We start from the raw sequence: 27,865 nt of genomic DNA, 5'->3' as shown, positions 1-27,865 counted from the left end.
TTATAGGTTTTGGGATTGCTGAATTACTTTGGCTGTTTTGCGCTGTAACTGGACCCATTATGACTAGTTATGAGTTCCGTTGCTGTAATTGTGGAATTTGCATTTTTCTCTCTTGCTCAATTTGACAGCCATCTCACTTGCTGTCATAAGTTATGTGATATTGTAACCTTTCAACTCTGTGTCTATAATGACCAAATAAGTATGGTTGTCTTAATTTAATGAAAATCCCAGCAATATAGCCCTGAATGATATACTGTTATTTTAATAGCTCTTGTCAAACGGTCAGGACATAAATAGCATGTTGCTCAATATGCAGTGGAAAACTGCCTCTGGCACATAATACTATAATACAAATTTCTATTTGCTAAGCCACATCTTTGCCACATCATCACTGATTAAAAAAAAAAAAAACTAAATCTGATTGGCTGTCCGAAGCCCAGTGGATGCTTCAGGTTGAAGGTTTCTTGAGTATGGTAGTTCAGTGAGGAAAACTGTGCGATAGAGAACAAGACGTATTAAAGCTTACACAACACATACTGTGCATATTTCCATTACAGCTTTGGCCTAGCCCTTCAAGATACCCCTGCCCATAATTTAGTTTGCTGATAGTGGAGAGACTGACTGTAGGGAAGCCATGGACAGGGGGGGGTAGGACAGCTGTACCCCCCCACCCCCCACCCCCTTAGACGAAGCCAAAAAATAGGTGGAGATGGGGAATCCTTGGAGTGAGGTAATATATAGAGCCCTTTCTAGCTGATCATTGGACGTGTTGTTTATCAAATGACAAATGAGATACTAGCCATTTCCTTGACGAATGTGCTGGTAATGAGGGTGCCTAATGTGCTTGATTTTAATCTAGCTTAAAAAGGGAATCCACTGCCTGAACCACCACTATGCTAAATTGATATATACTGTAATTTGATTATCATAGTGATAGCCTTCCTTTACACATTTCATTGATGTGGAGTTGAAAAATGCAAATCTTTTAATGGATAAAGTCTGTGTTTATGTTATTTGCTACACACCAGCTCTCCTGGAACAGTGACCCCTGGTGAGCACCAGTGGCACTGTAGCACTTTGCTGGTGGTTGCATTGGTTGATAATGTTGTACTAAAGGCTTATGCAGTAGTAGTTTAACAAGAGGTTGGTAATAAATAAATAAAAAATGAAATAGCAAATCTAAAATACCAAAATGCATGATATAACTCTAGAGAAGGGGAAAGTTTTTTTTTCAAAATGAGGTTTAAAAAAAGTCAAAAAACAAGAAACACAAATAATATTTATTTTTTTAATTATGATTACTGTTATATGTATGCACTTTTTTGTATTATTAAACAAGAAAACAGTGAAAAATATACAATGGCTCAAACAATAGGTGTGTGTATATATAATACACTTCACATTCATTTTCCAGAAGTGGATTATCCTTCCAGTAATTAACTTCCAGTAATTGTTCATACATCCTCACAGGGGATCACAGTTACTGTAGTTGGGAACTTTGATTCATTTCATGCAAAGAACTAACATCTTACAGATCAGTGTTTAAAATTTAAAAGAGAATGAAAAAACAAATTTTTCTTGGGTTATTACAAAAGTAAATACAACATACAATATATACAGAAAGTACAGCTTAATATGTTCCTACTGTTCTACCCAAACCAGCAGTTCAATGCTTAATGCCATTTGTTTAATTTTATACTAGGTTGTTTTATAACTGTTAATATTAAAAGTATTTAAGGCTTTAAGATTCAGTTACAGCAGACAAAGCTTTGATCAATTAGCATAGATTCCAGTAGATATGTAGCTTGAGTCTGAGGATCAAAAAAAGATATTCGAATAAGGGAGTTGTGGTATAGAGGGACATTTCCTTTGTCTGTTTACATTAATAATACATACCAAACACAATCTAAACTCTCAGCATTACATTTGGAAAACAAAAAAGCTTATTCGAAAAGTGCTGAGCATTAGTCTACTTCATTTTGAAAACACTTATTGCGGTACCCTGTATGAGTGCCATATATTTGCGTATTTTTTAACCTTTACTGTTTAAGTTCTAAAATATTTTCTTGATGTGGCACTCCTGTCATTTTTACTTTCTCATTTAATTTTAAGTATGTAGCTACTGGCCACCATATTTTTAATGTACAAAACACATTAAATGTCATAAAGCTATCGAAAGATTGAGAAACAGCATTGCTAGAAGCAGTATAAAACATATTTTGGGATGATTAGACTGTTTGGCCCAGAATCTCACTATCTGACCCAGCAGAGATTCCCTCAGTTGAGGTCTAACAATGCTGGGTGATGGAGTACCTCTGACCCCCAGAAAGGAGATACAGTTGCAAAGGAGGTGGTGGGGTGGAGCAGAAGAAAGACTTTCAGAATATTTTGTGACAGGTGGGCTTGGTCTATAAATTATTGGTTATCCAATAGGGTTAGCATAGTAGACTGAACCTCTTCCCTAGATGTATAGAAAACTCCCAAGCCACAATATCACAGACTTTATGAAGACCTGGAAGCAACAAATACTTGCCAAATAAAGCCTTCAAGCAAGATGGCTGTCAGATTGAGCAAGTGAGAAAAATATAAATCCCAGAATTAGAGCAACAGAACTAAGAACTAGTCATAATGACTAGAAACAAAAAGAAAGTAAAAAGCTATAAAAGGCAGGTGTAGCTTTTGTTCTAAAATCTTTGTTGGTTACCTAACTTGATAAGAACCATCACAGAATTGAACAAAGACATCCCAAAAACGTTTCAGATGTTAAAAATGTGCTGTGCCCTGGTTTAATTCCCTAAGGGGAATTTACTTAAATTTGAAAGCATTCAAATATATTTGTAAAACATTGTACAGCATATATCCTTAATAAAGTACAACGTTTACCCACTAAGCTGAACATTGTAAGGCTGAGAGATACATGGAAAAGCACTTAAATGAAAATAGTTTTGAAATTATGTGACAGTTATAAATCACTTCATGCTGCAGAAAGACTATTAACCATAAGTAATGAAACCTGGCTAGCACAACCACCAAACGTCATAGCTTGTAGGGACCACTGTATCAGGCATCTACTAATAGAGACGACGATCAACTCTAAGACTATATCAATAAGATCAATGAAAAGGAATATATATATGGAAGTGATTGTCAACTTCAGATTATATAAATGAGAACCTGGATTCTGTTACACGTCAGTTGAAACAAATTGTTTTGAAACCCAGGTATCTTAAAGCATATAAAATTCAACTTTAATGCTGCATAGATACGATATCTTCACCAGGGTCAGCATGTCTTGATAGATTGTGCCCTTAAATGCTCAGATTAACATATTTCACAGCATTAGCAGCATGTAGTGACACTGGCCTGATGCTAATCAATAACTCCATCTTGCTATTTTGAAGAAAAAAAAAAAAGATCTTGCTTTATCGCCAAATGATGAGGTCCTGGTACACACCATTTGACCAGACAATTGCCCATTAAATCAATGTCATCATAAAACATAAAGCCATGTGCAACAGTAATAAAGAGTTAATTTATATCACAGTGTATAAAAAGCAAATAAACTGCAATAAATCTACTTATAAAAATGTACACGACTTTTAGGTGTGCTTAATTATAGTTCATTCATATTTAACTTTCATCTGTGCATAGACATGTACAGTATCTGTTGATATATCCTTCTCATTCCCCAGTCTTATTGAAGCACTGCTGATGTAGTTGTGGAAGAAAATTACCAGCAACATTTTATTTCAGAAACGTCTGCCATGCAGAGAGCATCCCATTAGAGCTACACACCAGGCAAAGACAGGTATACGCTGTATCTAGATTGTATCTAGATTGCTGAATCAAGAGCAGTCATGATTTGGATTAAAATAAAAATGCCAAAGCTTCTATTAATTCCACTATACTTTATATAAGTAAGGCTGTAGAAAAAAATTACATTTCTCCTTTCAAAAAACAGGAGTTCAAACTGGAATAAACACCATGTTTGCTTATCCTGTTCCTGTCAGGTAATTACCTGACCCGTATCAAATAGGAAGCAGGTTTTTTAATGCATTTGAACCTCAAAAAGCATTGCACTTGAATATGGTGCCAAAGCTACTGCTTTACCAGTTTTTAGTTATTTTTAAACATAACAGCGAAGCATAGAAATACGACCTTGGAACTGCAGTTTATAAACAAGCCAATTCATTTCTTCTCACGCTCTTCCCAAATGCCTTTTTAAATTTCCTTGCTCACAGGCAATTCTTTAGGGTTGCAAGTCAGGGTTCAGACACAATTATCCAATAGTTCAACATGAGACACAGCCATCCAAAACTATTTTTCATTAACTTTTCTGGGGGCTGGTTAGCTTCAGAGAAATTAAATCATTCTTAAATTCCAACTGTTTTCTGCTGTAAGATTTCAACACACCGAGGAGTTACTGGATTTGTCCAAAACCAGCTGCTCAGTGACTTTACAGATTTCAGGATTCTTCTTCCCCACTCGTTCTTTCTTCAACTTTGACAGGATTATGAAAACCATCAGAAAACAAAAGAAGGCACCACATTCAAACAGGAGCTGCAGGCCGAGGTATCTGTAAGATAAATGGATTTTGTAAGTTTCTCAGATAAGCATTAATTTGGTTTCTGTGGCCTCTGGGCAAAATAGAATTTAACTGTATTGATACTTTCTCATTTTTATGTTATTTACCCACTGCTGGGTCGGTTTTTTGTGAGTTTGTAAAAAGGAAAGGGTCCAAAAAATTAAGTTTGCTTAGTCATGTTTTTAATTGACTGTGTTTAAGGATATTTAAGCAATAGGACCTGGCCCTATCTGGTTGGTAAGGTTATTAGAAAATGGGACCATTATAATGTGAACTTTCATTTTCAACCTGATTGGTCATCAAATACGTAAAGGTAAATTACAAAAATAATTTCCATATGTATTGGTAAAATTCAATAAAAAAAATCACCATCTCATATTAACTTCTAGTATTTCCATAAAAAAAAAATTCAAAAAAACTTGTACAGTACCTTTGTCTGAAAAGATCATTGTCATAATATCTGCAGGAAGCCCTCTTGCTAAATTTGGTCTCCCATGAAATACATGCCGTGTCAATAGCACTGCCAAACAGAACCGGCCCTGGCATCCAAGCTAAAATGAAAAATACAGACCAAGTTACCACACATTTATTTATATATATAAAACTAAGGGCTTGAGTTAAAGGGGTTACAATGAAGTACGACCAGTGCACCAGATAAGGTTTTGGGTCATTGTGTAATTTACTCTCCAGTTCAGACACTATGGTGTAGATAAAGTGTTGCGCCTGTTGCAATAATCGCAAACCAGTTGCAAATAAGTCGGAAGTCTAGGGTGAAATGTACTAAACAAGCACAATGCTGTTAGCGACTTTTTAGGGAATGCTTTGCGTCAGCAGTTTTTTTCTTAATATGTAATTGTGGGTGTTTGTGCATACATTTGCAAAAAAGGGGGTGGGGTTCTCAAATATTATAATGAGATGTACTAAAGCCCCCGTCAATTGTGAGACCTACAATGGCATCAATTTGTTAAGAACTTTTGAAAGCACTTTTTAAATAGTTGCAATTGTTGCTGGCATTTCCCAGTCCGCTTTTTCTCGTGCATTGCCAGTTGTACTCAATGCATTTTTGAGACAAACATCCAAATACCTAATTTTCATTAAAGTCAGGGTGTACTTACAAGCCTTGAAAACAAATGTCTATGACATTTCTGGTTTTCCCAGCATGTTGGGAGCAATATACTGGAATATACTGCATGCATATACTACACTATATATTTATAAAGAAACAATAATATTATATTACTTATTGATCGCCTTGCTATAGCAATATAAAGCATCCTGACTCTCTCCAAACACAGCACATTGTAGATATTATACAGATTTACCTTCCAAAAATCTGGTTGACAGGTTAAGGGGGACTAAGACGACACAGAGAAATCCAGAATCCAAAATTAAGAATGCAGTCGTTTATTCACCAGCCACAAACACACATCGCGAGTGAGTGCAGTGCTTTCTTATTCACCAGCCACAAACACACATCGCGAGTGAGTCCAGTGCATTCAACCATATGTGCATTCAAAACATAGACTTATTGGTCACATGTGTCTGGCAATTTCAAGGCAGGCTACAATTAGCTGTTCCAACATTCTAGCTACCGCATGCGGTATATTCACAATTGACCATTGAGACGCAGGGAACTAACGTTACCATAAGCTTGACGTGCGGAATCAAGCTGTTCCGTAAAATTGCTACGCGTATTCACTACACATGAACTTTTAAATCATAAAATAACCAGGTATCTTAATATTTCAACAAGGTTTACTTATTTAAAGACAAAAAAAAGTGTTTCCGCCATTTTCTAATGGGAATAACAAACTGATTATATTACAAACTGAACAAGAAATAACACTCAAACTTGCCTGGCAAAACAAAAAAATTGACTCATCGCATTATCTTAGACCAATTTACTTGGCAGTAAACAAACACATGGGAAAAAAAAAAACGAATTTAAGTTTAAAACAAATGTAACAAGTACTCTTGGGTATCTCACATCTGGAAACTGTTTTGTCTAACAAAATGCTAAAATAATAAGTGGCACATAAGTGTCTTCTCTTCTAGCTAATTTGTCAACAGCTGCAGCTTTAAGACTATCTTGTTTTGGCCTATTCCCTGAACGAGATTCCATGCAACATGTATTGAGGGTACAATCACTATTTACCTTCTATTGCACTAAAATAATTTGTTTTTACATAGATGTATCGACAAAATGTGAAGTTATGGATTTTCTTGTATAAATCAGAATTTTCACATTCTTGAGTGAGACCTGATCATTTAAACCGGACTTATTTTTCATGAAAACTGGTAAAAACCAATAATACATCATATCCACTAAGACAATAACATAGGAAAGCATGTGCTGTATTATCTCAAACTACACTCACTAGATTTGTATCCTAAATGTCACTCATCACTTATCCATGGGTGACTTTTCGCCCTCCTCTTTTGGACTTTGGCAGAAATTATAATTTCACACGCCCCATACACAGCTACCTGTCTTTCTGACATTACAATGTTTTATTTGTGCATGAATATATTTTGGCATGAAATGTGATTTCCTGTTACTGTTGTTTTTAAATAACTTACCAAGAACTCTCAGCATCATGAACTGAATTCCCAGTGCTAGGGATTTGTCTTCTCTTGGGACTGACCTGTAGAATAAGGAAGATATAATCTTGTAAAAAAAAGAAGTCTTGATTATCACATAATAAGACACATGTGTATATATTTATGGTTTTTGCTTCCGTGCACTGGGGAAATGGTTTAACTACTTGGAAATAACAAGTTGGTGTGTATAAACAGCCAGTGCCATTGGGCATCCATCCAAATACATTTCAACACTCTAGTTTATAAAACCAAGATTGCATTAAATCATGCTTTGCAGGTACAGGCAGGAAGTGCCAAAAAATGCTTTCAGATACCCTCTGTTGAAATCTACTGCTTGGTTTTGGCAAAGCAACAATATATTTGAAGGAATCACTTATTTTGTACTATTTTGTCGAAGCATTAATTGTCAACTGACTTGAAGCCACCGGTCAATGAAAAAGACACATGTAGCTGCTTGACAAATGGCTAGCCTTTGTGTACAAGTGCATGGTTAAATTAATTTACCTTACGTTGCAAAACCAATATACAAAGCCAGACATGTACAGTGGGATCACTGTCTGCCTGTACATAATCATTTAAATGTTCCTCTAAACACCCACTAAGAGAGTGCTTGTGCTTCTTTCCCAACACACAGCTTGTCAATTAGTGATTTGAATTCTGATAGTCCCATGTAAATATATTCCTTGATTGAACTGGATTAAATGAAAGGTACCGTACCGTAATATCATCATAAAGGATGGAGTGTGTGAGAAAGACGCAACGAAGCCTGCCAAGGCTGATAACACCATAAAGGGTAAAAGAAGGTGGGAGCAGCTGCTGCCACATTGGCTTGGAGTAGCAATGGCTTTGGAAGGATCTGTAGAGATGCAACTGCAGTCTGTGTAGGTCTGTTGTAGGAATACAATAAATAAATCAAATGTTATTATGCAAAACAATTCTGTAATCACAGAATACAACTTCTGCTTCTAGATATTAATGTGCATCATATTTTTTGGGGGTTTTTCAGACCTGTAGCAATGTTATATGATATTATGCATTCCCCCTGTTTTGATGATATTGCACATTCTACTGCTGTATATTAGAAATAGCTGGGCCATTGGTTACCTTTGCCCAGGGTGCTATACTTTCCACTTATGTGACATTACAGCTTATAGTGCTTTAAAACTAGGTCTCAGAAACATTTAGAAATGCCATACAGTTGTTTTTTTTTTTTTCGTTTGTTTTTTTAATGGGTTCTGAAGCCACATATCTGAACCACTGTTCAAAAGAGTCAGGCTTACTGATAAGAGCTGTTAAGACCTGGTATATGTTCCTGTATGTGTATTTCCTCATTTACACCTCAGGTCGTCAGTCTTGTATTGATTCATCAGTGCCACTATTGCCTATATTTTTCTGAAATGCTTTTCACTGCTATAGTTGAATTGGATTATCAAATGGCAACTTGATGGACCACTTTAAAGTGGTCTTTATAAACAGGTGGGGCCATATAGTCACAAAACATGTATGGTAAAATTAAAAGAAAACTTGGCTGTTAAAAAGTTTCCCATAAATAACTATAGAGGTCAATTTAAGAGCCCCTACTCACACCTTTGTTGTTTCTTGATAGTTACGTAACATTAACAGTTTACAAAAAAAGGTTTAAATCTTAGCATGGTGGTAAATGCTTTGTGTATAGGGCCCTTGGTCTTTATGTACACGATACAGGAATTCATTGTTCATTATCATCCTTCTTTACAGCTATTTTTTTTTTACTACATGAGAGATTGTATTCAACATGTGGTATTATCTAAATTAAAGACAACATATGGATTAACAGTTGACACCCATCAATGTGCCCTATCATTAGGAGATCATTGAAGTTTATTTACAACATGCACATTACACAAGGTTTTTTATGTAATGCTTTGGTGATATTTAAACATTCTTAAGAATGCTTTTTAAACTCCAAAGATTATCAGGGAAGGAAACGTCTTACTCTTTGGACATGTGTTTGATCTTTTTCTTTTCTTTTCTTTAATATGGGGGCACTTTTTCATGTATAAAGCGAGCTGGTAAAACTAAAATGGACAAGGCGACATTGTAAACCTTTTAGTACATTCCTGTAGAATACTAAGGGGGGATATTTACAGTGTATAAATGATAATGACAGTATATCTATTGTCATTTGCAGGCAAATACTTACAGTATATGTTTACAAATTCACTTTGCTGATTGTAAGATGGAAGAAAATTGTTATTCTTTTGGTTATTACCATTTGAACAAGAAGCAGAGTCAAAATAATTGGGGCCCAAGTTAAGTATTGACAAACAGACAAGAGTGTCAGAAACAGCTGTACTTACCAAGACTTTTGGTTCCTTGGTCTTCCCCATAGTTTCAAGAGTAACGTTTCTACAGCCAGCATGACATGGAGATCTATACTCAACTCCATCTGAACCACACACAGGATTGAAAGCCTCCGTCCGGCAAGAACAATTACTGATGCATTCTGGTGTCTTATTATCAAGATATCTGAAACAGACATAATGAAGAAAATAATATTTAAACTTTTTGAAATATCTTTCTATTAATAACACATTCTGTCTATGCCTGTTTGATTGTGATCTCTCAACTGGATTTAGGCGAAACAGATTCTTAAGATACTAGCTTCCACTTGATTTGCAGATAGGAACTGTGCTCCTGATTGGCCTTACAGTGGGAATCACAATGCTTAGTGGAGTATCAGGAAAGCCATCCACCCCCGGGGTGCTTTATATGAACAATGGAGAAATAAATAATCTGGTATCCATATTAAGTGTGATTAGTCCTAGTGTCAAGGCAAATGCTGCTAAACAGCTTATTAAGTCCCCAGTCTATAACTTAAATTAAATGAAAACAAACTCCTGGCAAGAAATTAAAGCAGACCACTGAGTTAAAACAGCAATAGTAATAATATATTAGAAATGGTGACACTGACAGTTTTGAGTAACTACAGTATGGCTAGATCCATATGGACTGATGAAACTTTACCAGATAGCAAAAAGCTTGGGTTCTAATTAATAAGACAGTGTTCTATGATTTCTAAGCTAGTAAAACAATGCTTGACTTGATTAAATTGCAGTAACATATTTTACCCATTTAAATATTCAGTATTGACTCCAGCAACTTTCTGCGTGGAGCATCCAATGAAGAGCAGAGGGGTGGCCAACAAAACGCAGATAAAAAGTGAAACTGTACTCATCAAAGCTGAGCGCTTTAGTGACATGTGCAGCCTCTTCATGATTGCACCACCAGTGACAATTCCCAAAACAGCTACGGGGATATTTACGCCTCCTGACAAGAGAGAAAAAATGAAATAATAGGTGTGCTTAAAACTGAAGTGCACTGTTTATAGTATGAGTAGTCATGTATAGTGTTTAATTGTTAAAAAAATAAAATAAAAAATAGTTAAAAGAATCCCAGTACTTCAGGGATGAACCTAAAGCAATAAAAAAATGAACCTAAAGCAAGCTTCTGTGCACCTCTCTTCCTATGATTGTGGGCCTGGCCGACCACATGTAGTTTTTGTAAAATGTTCCAAAACCGATGACCTCACGTGGCCCCAGCTGGGGGCCCTGTGCTATAGCGTAATTTGCGTACAGGTTAATTCAGCCTTGCTGCTTACCAATCAATAAGTTTGCAAAAGATGCTGTGACAGTAAATTGCCTTTCCAGAAACTTGGCCATGAATGTAGCTAGTCCAGCAACCATGGCAGACAAATTAACTTCAGCCAACACCACCAGCAGAAAAATGGGGCTTCTCAAGGTCCTCAGCAAAATTTTAGGGAAACCTGTAGATAAAAAGATCAAATGCAAGGTGACTAACTGCCTTATCTAGGTCAGATATTTTTTTACGCTAATTTACGTCAAGGGATTGTTGAGTCACACCAGAGCGTTCTGTCCAGTTATAGATTTTGCTTCAATTTCTCGTAAATATAGTAACTTAAAACTGAATCATCAAAACAATAAAACCAGACCACAAGTTAGAATACTGATCCTGGTGCCAAAGTGCAGTAGCTCCGCCATGAACATAAAAACAACATGCTGTAGAGATCATAATCCATATCCTTACGGTAACATCGTAATCCTTATTCTTTACATGACAGAAGTTAGCTTTATATTTTTTTTCTCTTTGAATTAAAGGACAATGACAATGGCCTGAAAAATCAAAGTTTATGGCGCTCCATATTTAAACTTAATTATATGTATGACTGTGCCCTAGTTTTGATTTTAATCCAGTGCATAATAGTGCATAAAGTGGTGACATGTCTTAGGTGCACCTATATTCAATATAATTACTGTATAGCACTTTGATATTTAATTAATTGAAAGTCTTACATCTATTATCAATCATTCATTCGACTTAAAGAACCTTATTGGAATCATCCACATACTGGTTTAGATTTCTTCACTGTGTTATTGTACACCAAAATAAGTCAAATATGATTTTTGCTAAGTAACTTACTTTTGATGAATTCCAACAGAGTGAGGTCTTTTAGTGAATCGGCCTTAGTTTTCCCTTCTTTTATTAGTCCTTTCTTTGTTTTATTTTCAGATGTTCTCAATTCACTGCCCTGAATGAATAAATAAGATACATTACAAAAAAACTATAATAATAATAATAATAATAATAATAATAATAATAATAATAATAATAATAATAATAATAATAATAATAATAATAATATGTTTTGTTTTAGTTTTAGATTCAAGCAGCATCTCTTTCAAAAAGCATTTAAGTCTATGAATAACCAAAGTTCAGTTGCCACTCCAACCTGGAACAGCGTCAAAATAAATACACCCCAAATCATTATCTAACAATAGCAAAACTTTACACATAAAAAAGTAGTTTAAATAATTACAAAACGCATGAACAGTACCCTTACAAGAACTTTAAAAATATAATTACCCTACAAAAACACTAGAAGATGGACCTGCAGTAGAGAAGCAGAATATTGCATATCAGTGTATTACCATGAAAGTGTTGAATATGAAAATGTAATCTGGTAACATTCTATCAATGGATCTCACTGGTGTAGCTATCCTTGTGCGTCCATTGTCCCCTAGTACAGAGCCTGTAAGGAAATATCTCTGCACTGTGACAGCGTCATCACACAAAATGCCCCTAAAGCTCTTGTGCACTCCCTTAAAAAGTGGGAAGTCTATTAAGACCTCCCTCCCCATTATTTTTGGTCACTGTTCAACTGGCTACTAATATGATAATTGTACAGATGGACGGTAATAAAAGAACGAGACAGTGGCATAAATGATTAGGAAAATATAGTATTAAATGAGCCAGAAAAAGCGAGTATTGTGAATGAATAAAATTAATTAAAAAAAAAATAATAATTAAGAAGTACATTTGTGTACATTGCAAAAAAATATCATTCTGATTTCAAACAACTGAATCAAGGGCTTGGAAGTTGTGTCATTTGAAAGCTGTAAAAGGAATTAGCCTTCCCCCAAAGTTTAAAATATGACGGTTCTGAGGAGAAAAAGTACCTCCTCAAAAGCTGAATTTATTTCTTCCAGGTGGTGATGGGATTTTGTCTTAAACAGAGCCCAGTTGTCCATGCTGTTTTTATCTTCTTTAGGACTAAAATTGCACGAGGCATGGTAATACCCTGAAACCTCTTCTTTGTGACTGATTTTCCATGAGAGTCCATTTCCCTTTGAATCTGTGACGCAGTTTGCTTGTCAAGCAAGTCCCTATATCACAGTGAGCCACTGGAATCATAATCTATACTTACTTCCCCTATTGTATTTTTTATATTTATATATTTATACATAAAATAAATCTGCTTGTTTGTAAATTTCAAAGACTACAGTTAATGATACTGTTGTAAATGGAGAGAAAGAGAAACCTTAAATAAATGATCTTTTAAGCGCTCTGATTTCACTGCTTTTCTCACACACAGGCAGCCAGTTGCACCAAAAATAAACGCTTTGGAACTTGTCAAACAAAAAGAACACAAAGCAGGATCCCAGTAAGGAAGGAAACAACATCCCCCAGAGACAGGGACAACACGTTACCAAAAAAAAACAAAAATCCAACAGGATGCAACAGTTCAGCTCCTTTCTTACCCACAAAACATACTGTAAGCTGAACATTCAACTACTTTTTATTACATTTAGACATCAGTATTCTAAATGGCTCTTCTCACAAGGGCCAACTATATTATTTTGTTGAGGTAAGAAGACCTGTAAGTGTTTCTCATATTATGCCTCTGCATCTAAATTGTTGCTCACTTTTTCCTGAAGTAATTGGCCCTGGCTTGTTTCAATACTGTTTTCAATGAAACTTGATGCATAAGTAATTGAGTATTGTGTTTATTAACATTAAGCAAGGATGGTCGGACAGCATACTGCATAGTTTATTACTCTATTTGTAGCTTTGATTACCAGTATAACACTTTGATTTTTATTAAAATTGGTCTTTTCATTTCTTTGAAAATGAAGCCTCTGTGTTTTCCACGAAGTGAGGGACCCCACAGAGGGAAAAGGGAAAGCTTGAGAAACAAGTTTTTGTAAGAAACTGATTGAATAGAAAATGTTTTGCCAAAAAAGTTGTTGTTTTTTCTTGTCAAAAGTTCAATGCATACCATTCCAATGTAAAAGTAAACATATTCACTTGTTCCTCAATTTGAAACTAAAATAATGACCTTGTTGTCTTTTTTATGTATTTTACCCTTCTGTGATTCTAATTGCGTAAGGAAGCAGACCTTTGTGACCCGCTGTTAACAAGCTCCCTCTCCATTGAAACCTGTTAGAACCTGCACTACCTGCAGCATTGGCAACTATAGAGATCATATCTAGGCTCTATTATAAAGTGGGAAGAAAAATAGAAATGAAGAAGGGAACTGTCTTATTTATACTTACAATATTTTACAAGAAGCCCTTGCAATACAGACAATTTTTTTTTAATTTGTAAAAAAACTATCAATTTTTAAAACCTTTTGAGGCATGTTAAAGGAATATGCATTAAGAGCTCCTGTTGTATAGTGCTTCTAAGGTGGGGGCCCAGTTTCCTTTGAATCACACCACTGATGATGGTATAGATTGAAAAGGCAAGTTCTGACAGTCTTAGCTCCTTGACTCCAAACACTGAGTGGCATAATATGGTTATGCTACTCAAACAGTTTCGCTTTTTGAACTTAATGCCAAATTATTCGGTTCATACATATGAAACTGCTGAAACAGAGAATGCTCTCAGCTTTATTTGTGAGCTACACTTTTCCTTTCTTAACCGAGACTATGTTTCACATATGCTTTTTTTCAGCACTGCAAAATAAATGGTTGAATAAAAGAAGGAAAAAATGTTGAATACTGTGACGAGGAGAGAAGGAATCTGAACTGCAAGTCTACCTCCTGACCAGGAAGGGCGCTGTGTAAGGCTGGTGATACGCTTACACAGAGATGGTCCAACTCAATGGTAGGACGGAACCGGAAGTAGGCCATTTTAGAGAAAGAGCGTAGTTGCAAGACTGCTAAACAAATCCATTGTGATCAGCTATGGGGAAGGCAGCAATTGGATAGAGCATGGCGCCGGGCTGGTCACAGGGAGGAGTTTGACAGTACAAATGGGATGCAGCTACATGAGTACGGCCCCTTACACTGAAAATACTAAAGCATCGGAGTGCTGTTGTTTTGATTTGTTTTTGTGTGTTCTCAGACCAGTAGAGGCTAGGGAGCCAGCATAAACTCAATAGCACAAATAAAGACCTTGCTGTGTAAAAGTTACCATTCTATATTAAATAACCAATGGTAAGTGATTTACAAATAAAACACTCTCTGGATATTCCTCACCTCTTTTGGCATCTCTCTTGGGAAGAAGAAATAAGGAATGCAAGTAACTGCAAGAAAACTGGCAGAAACTAGGAAACCAAGCCACCAAGCTCCCACCCAACGCGGATCACTAGTAGTTATATCAATCCTATCTGTAAAAAGACACAATTTGACATAAAATCAAATAATACTCGTTATATTAGAAATATCAATAACACCCATATAGAATTTCCTCCACATACCAAAATATTAAATTACCAACAATATGTTATACCATTATATTAATAGGAAACTGTTATGCTGTTTTGTTCCCAAGGGAACAGAGAAACAATTGAGCAAATATTATATTTGGGATGCCACCACACAACCATAAAAAAATGAATAGTTAAAACTTTTAATTAAATACTAACTGGAGCATATGTGTAAAGATATGCATTAACAATGCAACCAATCATGAGGCTACTGCATTCATAATGTGGAAAGTTGTATCTGATTTCCTGATGACTAGTTGGCCACCTCATGTAGTGACAACCACTTTCCATTGCCCTAATTCAGGGCGATGTAAAGAGTATGTAGGGCTTCCAATGTCATTTGTTTTTTACATTTCCCTTATTTAAAACAGATGATACTTACCATGAGAAACCTTGTCTATATCTACATAGAAGCGCAACATGGCAGATCCCATCATAAATGCCAGAGCTGGTCCAGTGGTGGTTATGGCAAACAACATACCTTGAAAAAAGTGCAGGATAATGATTGAGTTTATTGTTGCATTAATAATACCTGCTGCTATACAAGTGATCAAGGCAATCTCTCAGGTAACATATTCAAAGTATTATGTTCCTTCATCATTTTACTGTACATACAGTAAGCATGATGATTACAAGAGTGGAGATTACTGGTGAGACATTCTCAAATATTACTGCCCTTTAAAAAAAAGAATAGTCAAAATTACATAACTAAACACTACCTTTAACAGAATATCAATAAAACATCAATGTGAGCTTTAAATTAAAATGTTGAACTTTTACAAATCCAGGTAATTCAATAAATAATCAAACAGAATAATGATCTTTGCTTACCAATATACAGTGGAGAATTCCTTTCACTGGCATAGTCATCAATGTAGGAGATTCCAAACGGTTGGATAGGCACTCCACCAATTCCTAACAGGAGCTGACCGATAAACATGAGGGCCAGGATGCTCTTGTGCTCATGGTCATTGCCTTTCGATGGCATTGTACTGAACTGTGCGATCAAGGGACTCAACTGGCAAATATCAGTGTTGTTATCCTGATGATCTGTGGAGAAACAGGATTCCTCGATTTCTAATGTGTTGAAAGCTCTAGGGGATTAAATATTCCTTAAAGCAATGATGTCTGTTCCTGAGATAATTTAGTTGAACAGCAGAGTAACTGGTTGTTATTGTACTGGTTTACTTTATCACAAATAAAATATTCTACATGACAATACCACAACAATGGAGAACCAGGTTGGTATTTTGTCAGGTTACACTGCACATAAATACATATTCAGTCCCTTTTACTCAAAATACAGCTCTTCATGAACCCTAACACTAAAAATGCATAGACAATTAATGCGTGCAAATACGAAGTCTACTAAAAACATTCTCAAAGTGTACATCTGTGACCATCAGAGTAGAACTCCTCTGAGAAGAGATAAGCTGTGGGACAATCAAAACATTTGCAGGAAAACCATGTTCTTACAAGTCTCATCTTGCTTTAAGGATAATTTATGTAGCAACACATTCCCTGTTTATCATGGCAATCTTATTGAGAAAACGGACTACATATCTTGTCATTATCACAGCATTTGACCATCTGATGTATAGCTTAAATCAACATCTTTCTAAGGAAAGCTGTGTTTTTTAGTAGCATTTATGGGAGCATCCTCACCAATATGTAAACACTGAACGTTTGCTGTAGATTAAAATAATTATATTATTCAAAATATATCAAAGGATGCGGCAGTAATTTCAGTTTGCCAAATAAACATTTCTATGAGAGGGATTTCATTTTGTTCACATATCCTGACTCCCAAAACAAAATCTACATCAAAGAAAGTTTGAAAAAAAAAACACTCATAAACTCACTTGCAAGAGAGTGATCATATTCATAGGGGCTAGTTATTAAGTGTGCTGAGGCCATCAGGAATCCAGCCAAGCTGGCAATCAGTGCTCCTATTCCAATGAAGCGAGGTCTATGTACTCTGCTGCCAAAGAAACTGACAAACACTATCAGTACAGTGTTGCCAACCTGAAGGAAATAAGAACATTGTTTCTATGCAGCGGAGGCATTTTAGGTCAGTGATCATTTTCATGGTCACAACATATTTAGGCTGATATAACCCTGCAAAGATGAAATGTGTACCTCAAATGGTTTCTGAGATACAGGCTTTGTATCCAGTTATTGTGGGATTTGTGCATGTTCATGACAGATGAAATTGTATTATTGTAAGAATAATACAGAATGCTTACTAAACTACCAAGAAAAACCATTACTGTAGGCTATCCAAAAGACGTGAGCTGTCTGCACACATGTTGATAAAAATGTCAGCATCATTGCCACCTAATCATTGATTCACCTGCTCAAAAGATCTCTCCTGATTGGTCAAAGGCATTGACTAATCTTGCCATCGATTTGGATTTTCCACTTTCTTTACTAAAGCGTCCAAAATGCCACTTTATATATGTATCCCAGCTTAATAGACATGCAAATGGAAAATAATAGTAATTTGGGTGTAAGGGGAAAATGAACCAAATGTAATAGCAGAAAGTTATTATATCATAATGTTTAGACCTTACTTTGAAGCTTATAATGACTTGGCATCTCAGCCCATTGAAATGAATGGAGGGTAGAGGGTTGAATGTGAACTGGAAAAAATTACCATTCAGCTAAAGAGCAAAGAGTTGAGAGGCAAGTACCTGTTTTGTGGTGATATAAGTATTATCAATTAATCAGCCACTTGGATCAATTACAAGTTCATAGGAAAATAAAAGTTAACAATAATGTATGTAATGTATAATAATAATAATAATAATAATAATAATAATAATAATAATAATAATAATAATAATAATACAATACCTCATTAAAAGAAGTCAGCATCCCTGAAGTTTGACTGGAAAGTCCATATCTTTTCTCAATAGTTGAAATGGAGCTTTTGAGATATCCAGAGACCAGTAGCTGAGCAAGCTGAAGCAGCCCATGACAGAACAAAAAAAACTGTAAAATCAAAAGAATAATATTAGGACATAGGTCTACATAAACGTTTAATATTAATAGTTAGCTACTTCCAGTGAGTCTCAATTAAACATGCATCAATCAATTAATAGCTCTGGCATCCTATCTGGATCCTCACACCTCAAGTATATATTATATTACCAGCACATGCATCTTGTCTTTGATGGCTTTTGTGGAGTCTACTTTTTTTTTTGTGCTTCTAAAGTTCTCTTTGCATTTATTGTTGATTCCCTCCTGTCTGATACTGGGTTTCTGATTGTACCTCTACTACTTGCAAATCACTTTTAAAAACACATTAGTTCACCTTTCATTGGATAGAATTTTAAGTAATGATAAAAAAAAAATGGTTTAGTCTCAAAATCAACAACTTCACTTCCATCCTCCACACAAGGTACAACTTTATGAAAAAAACATGTGAAATGAACAGTTTATAGATTATGTGAAGTGTATTAATATCACCTCTCACTAAAACCTAAATCTCCCATCTCAAATTATGATATAAGATAACCTTTAAATTTGACTCCAGTGTGCATAATGGTGATGAAAGCCATCATATGTTTTAAAACATATCTTCAAACAGGTGATAATAATGAGGTTATGAGGTTTATTACTTCATTCTTACTCAGTTCCCTTTTAAAATTGCCATTCAAACACAAATTATAATGTGATAAAGAACATTTGTTGCACTAGAAACCAGAAAAAAACTGGAAGTTGGAAAGCATCATGATTCTTCCTTTCAAGAAAGGGTGAAAAGCACTGCTGACACAGTCTGTTTCCTTTTCATAAGACACCTCATGTTTGAAACCAGTAATCCTGTTCTTCATTTATGAAGAAACTCTCATGTCACATATATATTAGGCTTTCAAGTATGAACGCCTAGAGTATTGAACACGATTAATGACAAACAAATGTTATTAGTTACAGTAAAGCAGGAAATCCTTGACAGCTTAAAAAAAAGTTATTTGTGTATTTACTTGTGCATTTATTATTAATTCTGATGCATAAAGATGCAATTGTTTTTTAAATGAGTGCATTTGATTGTGTTATTATCAGGGAGATTTATTGTATTCAGTGAGAAACAAACCCAACTTGTTTGGTGAGCTATGTAAACAGCTGGATTATTATTGCATTGCTGAAATGGTTTTCATAAATCAGTTTGGCTTTTGAAACTCTTGAAAATGTTTCCAAAACATCTATATGTACAGTAATGAAATGTAATGGGTCCTGGCTTGCTTTTTACAGTTAATTACAGTCCACAGTTGGTTTTATAGCATACAAGATCTAGCTACACGTATCAGACTAGTGGATGTTAGTAATTTTTGTTATTAATGTACTTAAAATAGAAATGCATATGCATAATAATGTTTGTATGAGTGTCGCTGCAGTGTGGAGGAGGTGCAGGTGTCTGTGCATGAGCTTGCTGCACACATACTGTTTGCATGTGTTTTCCTGTTGTACTTTTCTCTGTTTCTATGAAAGCTTGTGAATTTATGAACAACTTGTTGTATTGTTGTAGAAATGTGTATTACAAAGCTACAACAAAGCTTTTGCCAAACCACTGGAAACACCTACCGACTAGTAATAATTAATGTGCGTGCATGATTTGCTCTGTTAGGCAAACATTATTTTAGTACTCATTTACTTTGTTTGTTAAGACCCTGCATCATGTCATGTCTCAGAAAAAGGTTAATGGGCCCCATTAACCTCTATAAAAAATGTTATAAAAAAAAAAATACACATGTCTTACAATAGAATATACAATACATTATGATAAATTGTGTAGCCCCACACCACCTCACCTTTCTTATTGATAATCTATTGCTTATTTACTCATATTCGTACTTGTTCCTGCTAAAAACAGAAAGTGATCTGTGTTTTATAGTAAGTTGACAATAAAATGCATATAGATTTATATTTATATTTCTTACAGGCGTTCGTTTATACTCGTTACTCGGCACACACAGCAAATACCCAACAACTAGTGATTCTATTTTTTTTCACATTTCAAACCTCCATAGACTATTTTATCCAAGCAATGACAGTTTTTAAGTTTAATAGCTGAACTATTGCAGAGAGTTACACATATAACTGAGATGGGTCCCGAATGGCTTAACTGTAAAAAGCAAATATTTTAAATGTGATTTTTTGGTGAAACTTTAGGCTTTAGGCTTAGGTTCTGGGTCATGCTGCTCCAGCGTGTTCTTAACATTCTCTAAATCTGCCTGGCTTTAAACTTAATAATCCTAAGTGCTGACTGTACAAATTATGTAACACCCTTCCTCACAATAAAGTCTAATACAAGTTTAGCTGTTCTAACTGAAGGTTCTGAATACACTGCTCTAAATAACAGATTTGAGAGTTCAGTTTGGACCTGGCAAACATATAACTATAACAAAATAAACATGTTGTATGCCATACCAGCATAACTAAATTTCCGAGGGAAATCTTTTCCTCAAAGGCTGTGTCTCTCCTTGTGCAGACTTGTCTCTGCAACAAATTTCATAATACAGAAACAGATGCAACCAAACAGATTCTATCTATTTGCCCTTCCCTAAAGAGCAATTTAGGATGAGTATCAAATAACTGAGTTACGTAAACTAAAGTATTCTTTGCAGATACATTTTTTTTTTTAAACCTCATAAGCTTAAAGCACCCTGTGGCCTCACCAGAGAAGCCTGAATCATGTATATTTGCTCTATGATTAAGGTAAAAACAAACACACTAAAATGGCTATTTACTGGAAGACTTTGTAACATCTACAACTATAGCAACTATTTAATCCCAACTAAACACAGATAAAGTTAAAAGTAGAACAGTTTCTTCCATTGACAGCAGACCCATGTTCTAGTTGGTTTAAATTGGGAACCCGTTTTACCTAGTTTGCAGGCTGGCATTATACAAAGGTTTTCAGGATTGTCAACATAAAAAATACCAGTCTACTCTACCCTTACTAGATGTTATAATTATATAAGAGACATCAGATTTGTACCTTGTTAAATATTAATCCCCAACACAGATTCCCTTCAATTAAATGAAATACATAGACATGAATGTAGTTCAAATTGCACTGATGGAGCTATTTATTAGAATACAATAAAACTATAGATAGAAATGTATATTATGCTGTTCAACCAAAGTAAGCAAACAAACAGTAACAATCTAGATCACTGATCAGATTGACATAGTACTAAGACAACCTAGCACAGCACAGTAATTGTACACTATTGATAGTATTCAATATCAGATAACTGGGCTGGTGTAATATGGTAGCAACTTCCACAAAGTAAATATATAATAGTATATATACTTTGTGGAAGTTGCTCACTGAACATATGCCATTACAACAATGCTACACTAATAAGTGTTTGATTTATAATTCGGGAATGCTGAGGATTGCTCTTTGATGCTATGCTCTACGACACTGATTAAATAGGTGTTTTATTCTGCTTAGGTGCCCTTCAGTGCTTTATGTGATGCTGACTTGTGAACGACGGTGTCTAACGTGTGTAGCTGATAACTAATATGAATTTGTTTTTACGAAGCCTTGGAAAAAAGTATCCATTTGATATTTTCTATTTTTTGTAAATGCAAAAAGCATTTTTTTATCCTAAATAAAAACATTGAATTCCATTGTGCTTGTCCCCAGCTTTTGAAATGGCTCATGCATTGCTCTTTCCCAATAAAGACCCTGTGCTATTAACCTATAGGGGAAAAAATGGGAAACAATACATTTTAATGCTCTTTCATTATAAAGCTGGAGTAGTTAGATCACTGCATGGCGTGGTGGTGGCTTAGACTGAGCGTAGTTTCCCCTGCAGTAGCTGTATATGCTCCTATACTGGTTTGGCTTCATTCCCCCCTAGCTCCCATTACACAACTAACAATGTATACGTGAGAGATAAGCTTGTGGTCACACACAGAAAAATGTGTTTTATGGCACCAGAGGGCATACTTTTATTTACAAAATAAATATATAGGCCCTACGTATTTTTTAAAGTCCTGTCCCTATATAAGACTGGGTCAGGAGTAACAACAAACACCCAAGCTAAAACTATCCCGGTGACCGGAACATGGGCAATTACTCTCCTTTAAGTCCCATTGTAAACTGACATGTACATGTACAGACACGTCCTGTACAATATGCATCCTGTACAGATTTGCCTCTTGTCCTACCTTTATACTGTAAAATGGGTTCTTGCTGCATCTTCTTCTGGTATTTCCCTCACCAGAACTCTCCATTAGGGCACTTGCAGCAGTCATTGTGTCTTCTTGGCCTTTAATTTATCTGTCCAGAACAAAAGGGAATGCACTGAGCACTTAGTGTACTATTTACTTTACCGCTGCACTTTGAACCCACACACTGTGCCATAACATGAAGGCTTTGATTAAACATAGCCAGAAAGAACAGACACAGACAAACAATGCTGGAATGTGGGATGGCGAACACATGATCCACCTTAATGGAACAATTATCCAATAAGGACCTGGATGTTTAATAGTAAATAAGAAAGACTTAAAGGACAGCATCAGCACAGGTCCTTCTGATTCAATATAATAAACAGGTTAGATTTGAACCCTTTAGGTATTGGGGAATTGTCCATAAGGTGGGCTTTTAAATATAATTGACTTCCAACTTGATCATTGCTTACCAGTTCTGTCAGGAACTGTTTAATGCAACTGATCTAAAGTAAATGGAAAATTATCACATTAAGGGGTAGATGTAAGGATGCACGCAAAGTGATTTACGGGTGCAAAACCCCAATAATGTAGCCATAAATCGGGTTTAGCAGCCATAAATTCTGATTTTAGCTGCCACTATAAATGTAAAGTATGTAAAGAATGGTGTTCAACTGGTGTTCTGCACCCACTGTCAAAATTGTCACTTTGCTATCATTAATCCATTAAAATTATATTGAAATGCATTCAAATGAACAAAAGAGCATGGAAGTAGGTGGGATCTGGATACTATGTAAGGATTTTACCTTGCACTTAGGCAATTGCTGACCTTCCAAAAACTTTACACTCTTACAAGGTGCAAACCATTGTAGAAACGAGTAACTAAGAGCTGTATAAAAGCACACACTTGGAGAGACCTGTCACTGGCTTCAGGATGGCTGTTGTGGTACATTTCCTGATGTGGTGACACTTGGTTATTGTTGAGGAGAGGCAGGAACACATTCAGAGGAGAAGGGCAAGATGAAGAAGATTCTGCATATTCAATCCCAGGGTCACTTTGTTTGGTACACCAGAGGAATGCTCTGCTAAAGTGTTATCGTCTCACTCCACAGGTCATCCTAGACCTAATAGCCGAATTGAGAGATGAGCTAGACCCCAGCGTCAATCTAGGGACTGCTATCTGTGAACATGTGAAAGTGCTGTGTGCTCTGCACTACTTAGCCTCTGGTTCATTTCAAACTACATTTACTTAACAGATACTAGCATAACTGATGTTGGCTGAGTGTTTACCAAACAATTTTGTTTCATGCTGAGTGACCTCAGCCATAAGGACTCTCAACTCCTCAGAAAACTTTTCTTTTCTTTTCCGTGTGCCAAGAGGACTTTGCTGTCCTTCCTCTGACTTTTTTTTTTTGGTGTATGTTTTCAAGCTCCACAAATGTCATACAGCACCTATTGCTCTCTATACTTCTAACTCTGTCACGTTTGGGCTGCACGTGCGTCTGCTAAACAGACCGATGCGCTCATTGAGACCCTCATTATCATGATTGCAGATCATTATTTGTGTGTGTTGAGTAAGTTGCATTGCTCTTAAGCTTACATAGGGGGCAGTGCAAAATAATTGCCTGGCCACAATGCAATCAGAATTTTGCATCCGCAATTATTTGCACTGTGCATATACTTACATCTGCCCCTAAGTGGCAAAGCCTGGCATGGTAACTCAAAACAAGTTGTCGTGCTGCCTTAAGTCTAAAATTAAAACTTTCTCTTTTCAGCACAATGTACCAGATAGCTTTTTCACTGAGCTGAATACTTCTGTGTATTCACAAGACAATCTCTGCAGTACCACTTTTTATTTTTTTTTTTTTTTTTTTTAATTAGGAATCATTACATAACTCACTGGACATGTTCAATACTGTATTAACAAACTCTTCAATGCAAAATGTAGTGATGATCATTGCCACTGACCATTTCCCTAAGAATATGTTCAGGTTAATAAGCTGCAATGCATTTTTACATGACGTGAAAGTCTCTTTTTTCGTACCTGTGTAGCTATTAAAAGCATGAACTACCTAAATTGCCCTTTCAATGAGGGCCCTGTCATGTATTCATTTCTTTTGGATTTTCTTCTTAAAATCGCTTATTTTGTTCAAGTTAAGTTAATGTTAAATGCCTACCTCTGCGGGATCAACAGTATTTATCTAACTCTTCTAACTCTGTGGAATCACTGTTATTTGTACCAAACACATTAAAATGTAGTGGTTGCAATCCAGCTGGATTCCCTAGGGCTGTTTACAAACTAGCTGTGGTGTATGCCAGTTTGGTTGATCAAATACTCCCTTAAATGTTGCAAAATGTGCTAGTTAAAGTACTGAGGAGCATAGAGTTTTGCTTTTACAGTTAAAAGTTATTTATACCATACCTGAAGATGTGCCAGAAAATAAAAGATAGGGATAAGCCAAGTTTCACTTTTACTTTACAGTTTTGTTTGATTACTTTCAAACATCTGTACTTTTTAACTTATACAGGCATAATTCACAAAGCATTTTTTTTGTTAACTTTTCAGGTCCACACATGTGCTCAAGTTGAGAGGTCAATTCAGCAATATATTGCTAAACATAAACATTTAAAAGAGTGTGAAACCTACCTGTATCTGGCTATGTCGTGTCACTTTGATTAAATTCCAATAATTTATGCCGCTAAAACTGTAGCTTAAATGAATTTGAAAATGTAGTAAATCAAATGTCCACGCGTCCAGTGTGAGGAGGGCTTCATCTGAATACAAGGGGCCGGCAATCATAACACAGCTACCAGTGTTTGTTCACTTTGCACATTCTTAAGTGAAACAAAATTGTATTTAAGGTTTGTATTTAACTGTTTGTATACGAGAAGCACAAATGTGCAAATTAAAGTCTTGAAGTTGCTTCAGGTATGTGTAAAGTGCTGTTATGCATTGTTCTGTTGTTTTGCAACGTTCTAATAAAGCACAGATGATTAAACTGTTAATAACCTCTTTTAAAACAATAAAGAAAAAAAAAAGTTCACCAAATGTTAGTGTTACAGTGTTAATGACCTCTGCGTCGGTCCTTAAGCGTCAGATAATGATCTGTGGTTTATTGAGGGCCCTCAGACCTTTGGGCTTTGTGCCAAACCTACCCCCACAGGTCATTATCTGACACCTAAGGACCAACACAGTGGTCATTAACACTTAAATACAGTACAAGCTTTATAAATCAAATTACTTAACTGTCCATTATGTGTAAGTGATTAGGATTTGAGAGAGCTGTTTCTTACACTGACTCCCCAGATTTCATATTTCTTGTCCAAACCTATATGATATCACTGATTATTTAATCAAAGATTGCAATAGAACAATGCCAAAGTGACATTTTTACCACGAAACAGCAGGAACACAAAGCTGGCAGTGAAACGGTGGTTTTTCTTTTAAAGTCAGTTACAATGATCTAAATAAAGTTTATTCAGTCCACCTAAATAGCCTTTTGTAAAAGCATTATTTAAATAACTAATGGGTTCACTTAACTTGAGTTGCACAGAGTGATCAATTGATCAGAAGACAAATACTTTCTAACTCAAGCTTTACATGACAGTCTAACACATTTTAAAGCAAACATGATTATCTCAATATGGTAAGAAAATATTTTGGACACAAAATGTAGACATTCTCTCTACTTAACATACTTGCAAAGTAAGTGTTTATCATAACTATAAAGTGATGTAAATGTACTAGATTGAACTTGATTAAAGGTACCAAGTAAAAGCACATTCCTAGAGAGGTTAGCACATTACAGAAAAACAAATTAACATTAGTAACAATCAGTTTGAAATAGACTAAATATATTGACAGTAAATTGCAAAAACATATTAAATAAAACTATTGATAATAACTGCAGCAGATAAAATCAGATAGTTAACTAACTTGTGTCATTAATATGGAAATAAAGTTGTTTGTAACAAATTGCATTCCGGCAAACAGAGCACTGTTACTGTTGAAGAAAATAACACTTACAGGACAAAGCTGTTTTCAGTCAATGTAGTTCTCAGGCTGAAGTTCTGAAAGTGAAGTCACGCCAAAGCAGTTGCTTTTTTTAAGACAGGAAATGGGCGTGCCAAGTATTGACCACTTGTATGCTGGCAAAACTTAAAATCTATGGAATTTTTTCATTTGAAAATCAGAGTGCTTCAGTAATTTAACAATAAAAATGAAAACAATTTTTGTCTTGTGGGAAGAGTTTATTTTTTCCCCTGTAACATTATACAATACCCAGAGCTTTTTACAAATACAGGCAGTCTAAGTACTTTCATAGACTGCTTTTCAAAGATGTTTGCTTCAGTACCAAAATTGCACCACTTATACAGCTATTCTTACTGCAGTGTGGAAATCCATTCTGATTAGATGGAAACCCTGTCTAGGGCACTTTCCAGCATTCCAGAAAACTACTTGTTCACTACCAATTGTCTCACCCATTTTTTTCTGGGCTAAAGAAATATTTCTATTTTTTGATTCTTTAGAGGAAGGTAAAGTGGAACTGTGGTTTCTGTGCATTTTAAGTAAACTGATCCTAGGTCGACCATGAAGAGCCCTCTTTAGGGGATGAGTTGACAATGTCATACAGGAATGACGGTCTCAACTCTGCCAAAATTCTGTAGAAAATAACAAAATAAAACCTAGGATGACAGATTTACACCAGAATGCTTTATGGACTTTTATGAGAACAAATGAAATCTGCTAATGTTACAAAACTACACTTTATGGCCCAAGGTATTTTGATGTTACTTCTATAATATTATTTTGAAAGTCTTACTAATTATATCAGCCATTATTTTATTTTAAAATTTTGATGACAATTCTGAATGGTCTTTCTTTCTTTAAGATTTGAACATTTGCCTCATTAAAGTTACATGACAATTTAACTGAACAATCGATGACCACAAGCACTACATAAGAGCCAAGAGCCAGATAGCACAATAACGTTGGGCCAACATACCAATAAGGTTGGGCCAATGTTGGCTTCCACCATGTTAAAATGATCCTCACCTTCCCCTCCCTCTTACACTATGTCAGAGAAGCTGCACAATCCCCTTTTGAATTTTAGTTTTAATACCAAGCAGTTGGGTGGCATTGGGAATTTTAGTTTTAATACCCACATTTATCTGAAGGCAGCGAACAGAATATAGATTTAATCCGCCCTCTTGTTATCTATCTCAAGAAAGAAAAAACAGAATGAAGACTACATCAAAACAAGGGCATCAACTCAGGTAAGACAGCCTGTGACAGGAAATGGCTGAGTGGTTACATCAGGCCAGACGGCAGAAGAATAACAGACAGATACTGCAGTGGTTTATAATCACTCCTGGCAGAGGACGGGTTTACTAAACTCGCCTCTGCCAGAACACATTTCAAAATAAAAACAAAATAACAA

At 35.5% G+C, this 27,865-nt stretch overlaps 1 protein-coding gene across 2 annotated transcripts; it reads right to left on the bottom strand.

Moving 5' to 3' along the window:
• Positions 1 to 2,619: 2,619 nt before the first annotated feature.
• On the bottom strand, positions 2,620 to 26,494 carry slco2b1 (solute carrier organic anion transporter family, member 2B1). Of its 2 annotated transcripts, XM_041258560.1 has the most exons (15): positions 26,452 to 26,494; positions 22,422 to 22,533; positions 18,093 to 18,230; positions 17,099 to 17,261; positions 16,068 to 16,286; positions 15,619 to 15,717; positions 15,007 to 15,137; positions 11,666 to 11,774; positions 10,827 to 10,991; positions 10,297 to 10,495; positions 9,526 to 9,694; positions 7,904 to 8,073; positions 7,166 to 7,230; positions 5,016 to 5,136; positions 2,620 to 4,576 (listed from the first exon to the last, which is right to left on the bottom strand). In XM_041258560.1, the coding sequence occupies exons 2-15, from the start codon at positions 22,506 to 22,508 to the stop codon at positions 4,405 to 4,407; spliced, it is 2,007 nt and encodes a 668-aa protein (XP_041114494.1). In that variant the 5' UTR covers positions 22,509 to 22,533; positions 26,452 to 26,494; the 3' UTR covers positions 2,620 to 4,404. The 2 variants fall into 2 exon arrangements, with proteins under 2 accessions (XP_041114494.1, XP_041114493.1); XM_041258559.1 differs by lacking the exon at positions 26,452 to 26,494 and having other exon boundaries at positions 22,422 to 22,778.
• Between the last annotated feature and the right edge of the window lie 1,371 nt (positions 26,495 to 27,865).

Source organism: Polyodon spathula, chromosome 9, assembly GCF_017654505.1.
Source record: "Polyodon spathula isolate WHYD16114869_AA chromosome 9, ASM1765450v1, whole genome shotgun sequence".
In the NCBI taxonomy this organism is placed as follows: domain Eukaryota; kingdom Metazoa; phylum Chordata; class Actinopteri; order Acipenseriformes; family Polyodontidae; genus Polyodon; species Polyodon spathula.
Note: the sequence above shows the minus strand (reverse complement) of the source record. Positions and strands in the feature narration are given on the sequence as shown.

What these genes read in the sequence shown, in the direction of transcription:
- slco2b1 (XM_041258560.1), bottom strand. Translation starts at nt 22,508, where the DNA reads ATGACTGCTGCAAGTGCCCTAATGGAGAGTTCTGGTGAGGGAAATACC. An exon ending in ACCCATTTTACAGTATAAAG is followed by an intron (nt 18,231 to 22,421) that starts GTAGGACAAGAG and finishes TTGATTTTACAG; the next exon opens with TTTTTTTTGTTCTGTCATGG. An exon ending in TCCTTTATGATGATATTACG is followed by an intron (nt 7,231 to 7,903) that starts GTACGGTACCTT and finishes CTTATTCTACAG; the next exon opens with GTCAGTCCCAAGAGAAGACA.